We start from the raw sequence: 11,368 nt of genomic DNA, 5'->3' as shown, positions 1-11,368 counted from the left end.
TACTACATCTAAATTAATAATAATGTCTGCTGCTACTACTACTACACCTGTTGATTTCGAAGATTCATTGTTTGAATCTCACGAAATGATCAATGAAAAGATGATTGAGCCAAGAAAGAATGTTACTCCAGCTACTGCTGCTGCTACTGCTACTGCTACTGCTGCTGTTTCATCTGAGGTTAATCAGGAAAAGGAAGTTGCATCGCCTTTTCAAATCCACTCGAGTGTATTGGAATCCGTTTTCAGTACTAACTTGGATGGTAAAGATGCTTTATTAGATCATACTCCTATGTTTGATGAATTAGATTTCATCATGGATGGTGCCAAGGTCAATTCCAAGGAAGATTGGGTCGCTCTCTTTGGCGGCGATGGAAATGGAGATGAAGGAGATGCCATGTTTCCCACTGCTGAAGGTGAGGGTGAGGGTGAATTTGGTCCAATTCTTTCCTTGGATGACGGTGCTACCGCTGGTGCTGCTGTATGCGATGAAGATTCAATTGTTCCACATGACGAAGTCTTGGAGGCTTTGTTGATTGAACCATCTCCAAACGGATTATCCGATGATACCATTTCTGCAGCTACTACTTCAGCATCCAGTCCTGATTTAATTAGCACTGTTGCTACTAGTGTTGCCCCTTCAACTTCACACAAGAGATCATTCAGAGAAGTCGACTCTTTTTCTGCTGGTGACTATGACGACAGAGCTAAAAGATCAACTCATCATCATCACCAATCACAGTTGTTCACTCCTAACCCATCATCTACTTTACCTACACCTCAATTGGACATGAAGAAACCAGGATCTACCAAGAAGGTTAAAGTTGATCATTTGGGATGCGTCACCTATTCCAAAAAACAAAGATCACAAACTTTGGAACCGATATCTTTTGATGGTATTCAAGATTCTGCAGCTTTGAAAAGAGCCAAGAATACTGAAGCTGCAAGAAGATCAAGGGCGAGAAAAATGGAAAGAATGGCACAATTGGAAGAAAAAGTCGAAGATTTGATGAATGAAAATTCTAAAATGTGTGATGAAGTTGAACGATTAAAGGCTTTACTTGGAGCTAACGGAATTGCTTATTAAAATTTATGTTACTATTGTTTGAGATTTATATAAGAAAATCTATTAAATTAAAAAAAAAATAAACATTGTTGAGTATGATCTAATTGTTTGGAATGTTGTAAATTTGTAGATTTTGAGTGGTGTTTGTAAGTGGTGATTACTTGACTGATAAAGAAGTTTGAATAAGCGGCGAATGTGAATGTGTTGTGTGAATCGCAGTCAAACTGTAATGCACCGTCGCTTCCTCGAATAAACACACACACAACATTCAAGGTTTAAACGATTTTATTAACCATCGTGTTTGAAACTTCAATTTTCTTTACATTCACTTTCTTAACTGTGTTGAAGGTTTTTAAATTTTATTTTGTATTTTGCATCAAATCAAAGGTAAGATGAAAGTTTGTGGAGGTTTAATGTTGATTAGTGTTTGGATTATTGCATATAAGCGATAAAAGGATAATGAATTGGGATAAACCGAAAGTGAAATCTAAGTTTTGGATGTAGTAATTTGTTAGATATAGATTAGAGTTCCCATTTACCCCACGGGAATAAACCAAATGGGAACTTGAGGATATCTACTTGCTTGAAATCTCACCTGATTTATCTACATCTGGTAGAGTATTCCGGGATTTTCTTTATGCCAATTTTATTTTCATAATAAGCTGCTGTTTGGGTAATTTTATTTACAGTGCTCAAAAAGTGTAATAGTGTGTCAAGAGTATTAACGGGTTCCCTTTTCACGAAGTCTTGCAAAGCCGAGATTGTCCTTGTAGATTCATTAGTTCAAGCCAGAAAATGATCAGTAAATTAGTACTAATATAATTACAACGTTAAGAGATTTGCCGATTAACAATAAACCTGTAACCTAAATCAAATTCAGATTTAGTCGAGCTCTTTTTGTTCATAACCAAAGACAATAGAAGCAAATGATGGTGAAAAAAAAAAAACAATAGTTGTTAAAGCCAAACAATAAAAATGAAAATGGGCTAATGCCGGCCTCTTGTACGGAACGATAGATTTGAATCTAAGACTGAATCTGAATCTCTCGACTTTGTTACTCCTTGTACGACTACTTCTACTACTACTGCATCTAATTGATGTTTTTTGTGTGTCGGACGGCATTTTCCACTGGAAATTTTTTTTCTTTAGCGTGAAGCTTATAAACATCTACATTGATTGTTGCATCAATCTAAATGTCAGAAATGTTTGCATTTGATTAGGTTTGAATGGCGTATAGCGATTTTAACGATGCTGACGCCATACCCCGCTTTTGGAAATGAAAAAGGGGGAGGTTCATTTGCTAAAAATGATTGATTTCTTATCAGACGACAATTTCATTGATGTTCCGAAGGAATAAGAGGCAAATTGGTTGTTTTCTATTGTTTTTTTTTTCCACCCTTATTATGTAATAATATGCATCATAGGATAAATTTGGTCCGCGGTACACGGCACGAATTGAAAAACCAACCAATTGAGAAGGAACAGAAATATACGGTCTTTTTAAAACAATTGATACTCTCGGAGTAAATGCAGGAGGTGTCTGAAATCCGTGTCTATGTCAGAGCTTGTTGCCGATTCTCCAAGGTTGTGTAAGTTCTGTTTGCTTGGTTAGTAGTGTATATAACTCGTATTATTTGTGTATTGCTTATCTCTACAGAAAAGGATTGGGCAAATTAAATCAACAGCAAAACAAAACTAAAAAAGAAAAGAAATTTTTCCTTTCCGGTTGAATCCACACATCAATACTTAACTACATACACAAAGATAAATTTTTTGCATTAGGGCTCCCCGATGGAATATCTTCATCAAATGTAACTTTTTTGCAATTAAACCCTAATACAGTATATCATTTAAAAATTTTCAGAATGTTATCTTAATTCTTCTTTCTTTCTTATCTCTAGGAATTTCATATTTGATCATTTACTCGTCAAAGGTTTATCAACAGTCTTGATACTACTATAAGTACAACTCACACCCCCCCTTCAAACCAGACCAAACCAACTTTTTTATTCAATACTTTACAATATTAGAAACAAATTGACCTATCTTCCCCTTTACAAGAAATCACCTCCTATATATTTCACTTTTACTACTACTACCAACCGTGAAATATACATTATCCATCTCCATTTCTAATATTTTGAATTATTACAAAAAAGTTTTTGAATATAGTCCAAGTGACGTTATACATAATTTGCAAGGAAGAAACTCTTACTGTTTTATCTAACTTTCCGAAATGAAGCAATTTGAAGAAGAAAAATCCGTTGGTTTAGAACATGAAAAAAGCATCACTTATGATGATTTTGCACCAAGTTCCCAAGCTTCAGATACTGAAGTTCAAGAAACCAAGGTCAATTTTGTTGATCGTTGGGCTCATAAATTAAAAGCTGAAACAAAAGGTATTGATTTGGTTACTGATGAAGAGAAAACTGATACTTCAGTATGGAATGCAGCTACTATGTGGCTAAGTGCAAATTTAGTCATTGCCACATTTGCTCTCGGAGCCTTGGGTATAACCGTTTTCAATTTAGCTTTTGGTCAAGCTGTTTTAACCATCATCTTTTTCGCTGCATTGGGTAATTTTACCGTTGCTTATTTTTCATGTTTTGGTCCGGTGTTGGGATTAAGACAAATGATTTTGTCTCGTTTAATGATTGGTGATTTAACAGTAAGGATATTCAGTGCTATTAATGTTGTTGCTTGTGTTGGTTGGGGTGCTGTGAATATCATGTCCAGTGCTCAATTGTTACATATTGTAAACAATGGAGCTTTACCACCATGGGCGGGATGTTTGATTCTTGTCTTGTGTACCATTTTGGTTACATTTTTTGGCTATCATGTTATTCATCTTTATGAAAAATGGTCATGGATTCCAAACTTGGCGATTTTTATAATCATTATTGTTAGATTTGCCAAGTCGGGTAATTTCCAAAGTGCAAACTTTGTTGGTGGTCAAACTACTGCTGGTAATGTTTTAAGTTTCGGTAGTACAATTTATGGTTTTGCTACTGGTTGGACCACTTATGCTTCTGATTATACTGTTTATCAACCAAGAAATACCAGTTTACCAAAACTTTTCACCGCTATTTTCCTTGGTATTTATCTTCCAACTGTCTTTATCTTGATTTTGGGTGCTGCTTGTGCTACTGGTATCAAATCCGATCCTACCTGGGCTAGCATGTATGATGAATACTCAGTTGGCGGTTTGGTTTACTCCATCTTGGTTACAAATTCATTACATGGATTTGGCCAATTTTGTTGCGTTGTATTGGCTTTGTCTACCGTTGCGAACAATATCCCCAACATGTACTCAATGGCACTTAGTGCTCAAACCGTCTGGACCAAATTCCACAAAATCCCTCGTGTTGCATGGACAATCATTGGTAATGGAGCAACATTAGCCATTTGTATCCCGGCTTATTACAAATTCGAATCCGTTATGGAAAATTTCATGAATTTAATTTCATACTACTTGGCCATTTATGAATCACTTCTCCTTAGTTCACATTTAATTTGGCACAAGGGAAAATTTAGATCTTATGATTATGAACGTTATAATGATAAATCATATTACCCAATTGGGTTAGCTGGTACATTTGGATTTTGTTGCGGTGTTGCTGGTGTTGTCTTGGGAATGAATCAAACTTGGTATAGTGGGGTTATTGGTAAACAAATTGGTGATTTTGGTGGTGATATTGCTTTTGAATTGGCTTTTGCCTTTGCATTTATTGGATTCAATATCACCAGATATTTTGAAAAGAAATATATACGATAGATATGATATGACTCCATAGGAGTTTATTCTTTTGTATTATTATTATTAGTTAATTTATATATATATATATATATCACCTTGTATTTTTAGAAAAATGATAGAATATATGTTATGTGGAAGGATGGTAAACTGAGGTAGTAGAGGTTGAAAAATACGCTAATTGCTGACAGTACCTAGTCGCCAAGACAGAACAACAGTTGAAATGAAACACCATGTTGGATCATACTTAGATCTTGCAAGAATACTCTTTTTTAAAGAGCAGCTTATCTAGTACCACAGACATCGATTATTGTTCTAACCGCAGTATTGATTTATAAGGTTTCTACCAAACCAGATTGAAACCGCAAACAACAATTAGTTCAAGGGGATGAGCTACCTTTGCTTATACGAAAAGCTCCTCATAGCTCTTTAATTTACCTTCAAGGTTGAAAAATTGCAACGCTGACAACAATTGACCTTGTAAAGCTTGATTCATCACCCTTCCATCCTTAACATACTCGTCAAAAAATGGCAAGAGCCATACAATTCTACCCAAATCATTCGACTTTACAGCAGCATCCAACATTATTGACAATAAATCATCATCAAATACTTTCCCTTCAACTAATACATCCTCGACATAGTTGAGTTCAATCAGATTTTTATCCCGCGAATGCAATACGATTTTGTTGAATAGTAAGTCAAGATATTCATACAATTGCAAATCGATAGTCATTTGCATAATCTGATACATGCTGCTGCGTGATATTGTTAACAATCTTTCACCTAGGTCAAGTCCAGGTATATATTTAGGTAATTTGTATTTTGATTTAGATAACATGGGGGATTTAATAACTTGCATTTCACTAGCAATTTTATCCAAAGTTAGAAATGATAATAGCTCCAACAACATTTTCTCATCTTTTCTGAGTGCTTGATATTTGAGTAATGGGATAAGAGTTTCTGGATCTTTTTCAATTAGATGAACAAAATGATCAGCCATCAACGGTGCAGATATTGAGTCAGTGTCAGGTGAAGGATCAGCAAGAACAGTTGGCTGATGCTTGTACTGAAACAATGACAAGTAAACAATTTGCTGATAATTTAACAAGTTACAATTGCCAAGTTTGTTGAGTAAGTACATCCATAGCCTGATTGTGGGTATGTGGTTATGAGGAAATAGTAGAATTCGAATTATTCGCAAAGCTAATTGAATGTGAGATAGTTTGTCAGTGGAACATGTGTACTGATTGAATACAGTCTCAAGTGACTGTATTATTTCAGTGTCGTCGTATTGATTCAGCTTGAATATGATGGGTCGATCAGAACCAAGTCGTGAATGAGTATCCGGATTTGAAGCGCTTAACCACTGCGAAGATTTGTATGAATGAAAACCTACTCGATATTGTTCTAACGAAATGAAATCACTTGACTTCTTAATGTCATCAATGAACCCTTCAATATCATGATCAATCTTTACACTTCTCAATTTCAAATCTATGACGACATTCTCCATTAACATGTTGGCTACTAACATCATGGTATTTCTCATTTCAATGTCGTTGTAAGTCAAACGCCCTTGTTCTGCAACTTGTCTACACATATCTTCATACGTTGTGATTTCACACTTGGGGTCATCGGTAAACATAGCTGCAACGTTGGTTTCATCTTGGAGAATATTTATCAAATTTGACCGGTGCTGTTTATATTGTTTTGATAGTTCAATGGCATCTTCGTATTCTTTAATTCGCCGTTCGTTTCTCTTTATAGCTTGGGCGAACCGCTTATCGGATTCAAAACTGGGTACTAGTTCATGAGGACTGTTGTTGTTGTTGTTGTTGTTGTTGTTGTTTCGTAGGCCAGGTATTAGCGAGTAACTTCGTATCCTAAAGGGTCGCTTGAGCATGATATTAAGCTATTATAGAAAGATAGTAAAGGTTTGTAGGAAGTATGCAGGACGCATTCAAGTAGATAATTTGTAGATCAAACAGTGGTCTTACTTTTCATTTCAGTCTTTCAAATTCGGTAAAAAAAAAAAGTTGAAAAATTTTGTGACCGTTCACCAAAGCAACTCACCACGATTTCAAAACATGAAATTCTCTAACATCATTGCAATTCTTTCTGCATCAATTGCTTCCGTTGCCGCCTACCAAACTACTGGTAAAGAAACTGTTGACATTTTAGTCGACTACCATATCAAAGAAACTCCAGAAGTTACAAAGAATGACGTGGCCAGTTGGACAAATGGTGAAGAAATTACCCTTCAATACACCATAAACAATAACGAAGAGTCAGATGTCACTGTCATTGGTGTCACTGGTCAATTTTTAAACCCAGTCACTAGACAAGCAGTCACCAATTTAACTCAAGGAAGAATTGGACCAGTTGCTGTTGCTCCTGGTGAATCAGCCCAATTTGAACAAACAATCAATGTCAACTTGGTTCCAAATAACTATGAATTAGTTCCACAAATCTTTATTGTCCAAGGTGAACTCGTTAAAGTTATTCCATGTCGTGGTCAATTAGCTTCAGTTCTCGACAAGGCTATTTCCTTCTTTGATCCAAGATTGATCTTTTTGGAAATTGTTTTGTTGGCATCTTTTGGTGGATTGATTTATTTAGCTTATCAAATTTGGGGAAAGAATTACATCAAAGGAACTGCACCCGTCAAGGTCAAAAAGAGCGCTAAATCACCTTCTCCTGTTGTTTCTTCTTCAGCTGGTTCTTCAACTGGTGCTGGGTATGACGTTAATTGGATCCCAGAAGGTCATTTGAAACAAAAGAGAACTAAGAAAGTAGCATAAGGAATGAGTAGCCACAGACGGTTTAGTTAAGGGTGAATGTACATTTAAATCATTGTATCCAGCCGTGTAAAAATCATATTGTCTGAAACAGGTGCCATGGACACATGATATTTGAACCTTCCGAATAGCATGTTTTCTACTCTTATGAATGCACCACGTTGAACTCATTAGTCTCCTGTAGTTCGCCAAAGAGCCAAGATCTGGCAACACACATTATCAATTTGGGATCCTTCACGTGACTCTCTAATTTTTTTTATTTTTTTGTTTACTTTGCAAACATATCTGCAACAACTCTCAAAAGATAACCATAGCCTTCCTTCCACAAGCGTTCCAGACCAGCCCATACAAACAACCACATAGCCTATACTAGCAATGCGATTATATCTTAACGATAAACCGAGGACATTTGTTTTAACGACAGCGACACATGCTTTAATCATTAGACACCCAAACCCAACATACGAACACAAGGGCATAAGAAGTCGAATACTTGGTCATAAACGACACCGTAGTGAGAAGGACGATTGCAAGGTATTGGTAGAATTTGTATTGAAGGACTATATCAATCTTAGTTCATATAGGGACGTGACTCCTAAGAGAAACAAACTCTTGGGGTTTATTGGTCTTCTTCCATTGAAAGGTAAAGTGTTCCTAGGATTTATAACCCAGCATGAACTTGTAGCATCACCCACTTTAGATGACAAGATTTACAGAATCACGGGGACCGAATTCTACTGTTTGAATAGTGACGAATACGATTATATTTTTGATCGAGAGTTTGATGAATTTCGATATCAAGACAATGAAAAGGTAAAGTACCCTGGCTCTTCAGTAAGGAAGCTTTTATCGAGTGGTGCTTACTTTTACTCGAGACAGTTTGATATTACATCAACGATCCAGGAAAGGGGTGTAGGCACTTCAGATTTTCGATTGATTGCCGACGCTTCATACTTTAGGCGGTTCCTGTGGAACATGTTCATGATGGAGGAGCTACTTGAATTTAGAAATAGATTGACCTTGCCAGAGCAGAGACTAATTGATGAGACGGGGTTTCTTATCATCATTGCTCGAGGCTATGCCAAAACTGTCAACACAGAAGTCGCTGGTCAAGATGCATTATTGACTTTGATATCGAAGCAAAGTAGTGCCAAAGAAGGACCAATTTTTGGAGATTGGGGATGTGATGGCAATGGATGCGTTGCAAATTATCTTGAATCAGAGATTATTCTTTATACTGAACATTTCTGCCTATCGTACGTAATTGCACGAGGAAACGTTCCAATGTATTGGGAGCTTGAAAACAATTTCTCCACAAAAAACATCATTGGTGCTAGTAATAAAAGAATCATTTTCCCCAGGTCCTTTGAAGCCTCACAGGAAGCGTTCACGAGACATATAGATAGGCTTGCTGCTCAATATGGTGACGTTCATTTGATTAATGAGCTCTCAGACAAGTCGTACAAAGGGGTGTTGAATGCATCCTTTGAAGAGCAGGTGAAATATTTTGTGGCAAATAGGGACCCGGCTACTTCTGACTACAAGTTTCAATACACACATCTTCCAATCCCTGCAGCTAGGATTAAGAAAATAGGATACACATCTCAAAACCCGTCTGAGATACTGTCTCAAATTGTCTCTTCTGCAAGGGATTTTGGAGCGTTATTTTACGATGATGCTACGACCAGTTTTGTTGGTAAACAATTGGGTGTATTCAGAATCAATTCCTTTGACAGCTTGAACAAGGCGAACTTTTTATCAAAAGTAATTAGTCAAGAGGTAATAGAGTTAGCCTTCAGCGAAATTGGGATACATTTGGACAGAGACTTGTTTACTTCACACGCCAAACTTTGGCAGGAAAACGACATTATAATCACCCAATTGACCCTCAATTTCGTTTCGTATAGTGACAAGTTACACACTAGTAAAAAGTCAAATGCCTCGTCGGTGAAATCACACATTACTAAAAAGTACCTAAGTGGAGTGGTGGATAATACCAAGCCAAATGAAATGGCATTGCTCAAGTTGTTGGGTCGATTGCAAGATCAATCACCTATTGCTTTACACAATCCACTTCATGACTATATCGACAAGGAATTGGCCAAACGTAGCAAAGAGTTTACATCAGAGCTGGATATTTCCGTATTTGCATCCACTTTCAATGTCAATGCAACATTTTACGAGGGTGATATTAATGAGTGGATTTTGCCACATGATAAATCCCATGACTTAGTGTTTATTGGCCTACAAGAAATCGTTGAACTAAAGCCCAATCAGATGATGGCACAGGATTTCAAGAACAAGACACTATGGGAACGTAAGATTTTGAACTGTTTAGCCCAGAAAGATAAATATGTGGTCATGTGGAGTGGACAGCTTGGTGGACTTTTGTTGTTACTCTTCGTCAGAGAATCACAGGTTAAACATATCTCCAACATAGAAATTTCTTTCAAAAAGACTGGTCTTGGTGGCATGGCGGCAAATAAAGGTGGGGTTGCAGTTAGTTTCAAGTATTCCGACACAACCATGTGTTTTGTATCGTCTCATCTAGCAGCTGGACTTAGCAATACTGAAGAGAGGCATAATAATTACAAAACGTTGATCAAAGGTATCAAGTTTTCCAAAAATAGACGAATTCCAAACCATGATGTCATTATTTGGCTCGGTGACTTTAACTTTAGAATTGATTTGTCAAATGAGGAAGTCAAATCTTTGATACATCAGAAACAATATGGCAAGCTATACGAGCACGATCAGTTGAACAGGCAGATGGCAAATGGTGAAACATTTCCTTTCTTTGCTGAGCAGGAGATTCGCTTCCCACCTACTTACAAATTTGATAATGGTACGAGAAAATACGATTCAAGCGAGAAGCAAAGAGTTCCTGCCTGGACTGATCGTATATTGTACATGTCGCGAAAGAATCTCATCAAGCCGATGGATTACGAGTGTATTGATAATATTGTCTTTTCTGACCACAGAGCTGTGTATGCAGTGTTTCAAATTACAGTCAAGATTGTCAATCAAGTTGTTAAGAAAAGATTGTCTAATGAACTATATGAAACGTATAATTTGAGAGATGGTGGACTTCAAGATTTATCAGCATTGACCTATGATCTTGACAAGAAAAGCACCGATTATGAAAATGAAAAGTTGCCACCACCTAGTTCAGATAAACAAAAGTGGTGGCTCGATGGGGGAAAACCAGCTAAAGTGACAATTCCTCGTTTGGCTGAGGAGGGAAATGACTTGGTTGTGAATCCTTGGCACCCAATTAATCCCTTTGTCAGTACCACTGAACCGGAATTTGTCTCCAGAAAGGAGTTGGAAAGTATGTTGAAATAAATAGAACATAATAGATTATTTAAATGCAAGCTAATTCTCCTCTTTCTTTTGGATTGTATTTGAGGAGTCTGAGGCTTCCTCTTTCGGTTCATTGGTGGAGTTGGCTTGTTGTTCCCTGCCAGATCCATTTTCCGCTGCTGTGTTTATGTTCTCAGCATCTTGTAATATCGAATCTAGCTTAGCTTCAAACGAATCCAACATCAGTTCTAGCTTTGATGCTTGCTTTTCAGCTTCACTTATTTGCTGATATGTACTAGCTATGTCCACTGAAGGTTCCTGTGTCATGTTGTGTCAGAGTAGAGTGTTGTTCGTTAGTGGGCAATTTTCTGTTCAAAAATTGACGCGGGAATATAAAGTCTACATTTCTTTTTCATCTCACTAATAAATATCTCATAAAACTATACA

At 36.8% G+C, this 11,368-nt stretch overlaps 5 protein-coding genes across 5 annotated transcripts; 4 read left to right on the top strand and 1 right to left on the bottom strand. All coding sequences in view use genetic code 12, as the record gives it.

Annotated features, from left to right (window-relative positions):
• Positions 1–22: 22 nt before the first annotated feature.
• Positions 23–1,084, top strand: CORT_0C02580 (Gcn4 transcriptional activator; the record flags this gene model as incomplete). The annotated part of the gene is made up of 1 exon (XM_003868489.1): positions 23–1,084. The coding sequence occupies one exon, from the start codon at positions 23–25 to the stop codon at positions 1,082–1,084; it is 1,062 nt and encodes a 353-aa protein (XP_003868537.1).
• A 2,215-nt stretch (positions 1,085–3,299) lies between these two features.
• CORT_0C02570 (Fcy21 high affinity, high capacity, hypoxanthine-adenine-guanine-cytosine/ H+ symporter) lies at positions 3,300–4,838 on the top strand (the record flags this gene model as incomplete). The annotated part of the gene is made up of 1 exon (XM_003868488.1): positions 3,300–4,838. One exon carries the CDS (start codon positions 3,300–3,302, stop codon positions 4,836–4,838), a length of 1,539 nt encoding a protein of 512 aa, XP_003868536.1.
• A 382-nt stretch (positions 4,839–5,220) lies between these two features.
• Positions 5,221–6,723, bottom strand: CORT_0C02560 (hypothetical protein; the record flags this gene model as incomplete). The annotated part of the gene is made up of 1 exon (XM_003868487.1): positions 5,221–6,723. One exon carries the CDS (start codon positions 6,721–6,723, stop codon positions 5,221–5,223), a length of 1,503 nt encoding a protein of 500 aa, XP_003868535.1.
• A 184-nt stretch (positions 6,724–6,907) lies between these two features.
• Positions 6,908–7,621, top strand: CORT_0C02550 (hypothetical protein; the record flags this gene model as incomplete). Its single annotated transcript, XM_003868486.1, has 1 exon — positions 6,908–7,621. The coding sequence occupies one exon, from the start codon at positions 6,908–6,910 to the stop codon at positions 7,619–7,621; it is 714 nt and encodes a 237-aa protein (XP_003868534.1).
• A 372-nt stretch (positions 7,622–7,993) lies between these two features.
• On the top strand, positions 7,994–10,963 carry CORT_0C02540 (Inp51 phosphatidylinositol-4,5-bisphosphate phosphatase; the record flags this gene model as incomplete). The annotated part of the gene is made up of 1 exon (XM_003868485.1): positions 7,994–10,963. One exon carries the CDS (start codon positions 7,994–7,996, stop codon positions 10,961–10,963), a length of 2,970 nt encoding a protein of 989 aa, XP_003868533.1.
• Between the last annotated feature and the right edge of the window lie 405 nt (positions 10,964–11,368).

The sequence above is a fragment of the Candida orthopsilosis genome (genome assembly GCF_000315875.1).
Source record: "Candida orthopsilosis Co 90-125, chromosome 3 draft sequence".
Taxonomy (NCBI): domain Eukaryota; kingdom Fungi; phylum Ascomycota; class Pichiomycetes; order Serinales; family Debaryomycetaceae; genus Lodderomyces; species Lodderomyces orthopsilosis.
Note: the sequence above shows the minus strand (reverse complement) of the source record. Positions and strands in the feature narration are given on the sequence as shown.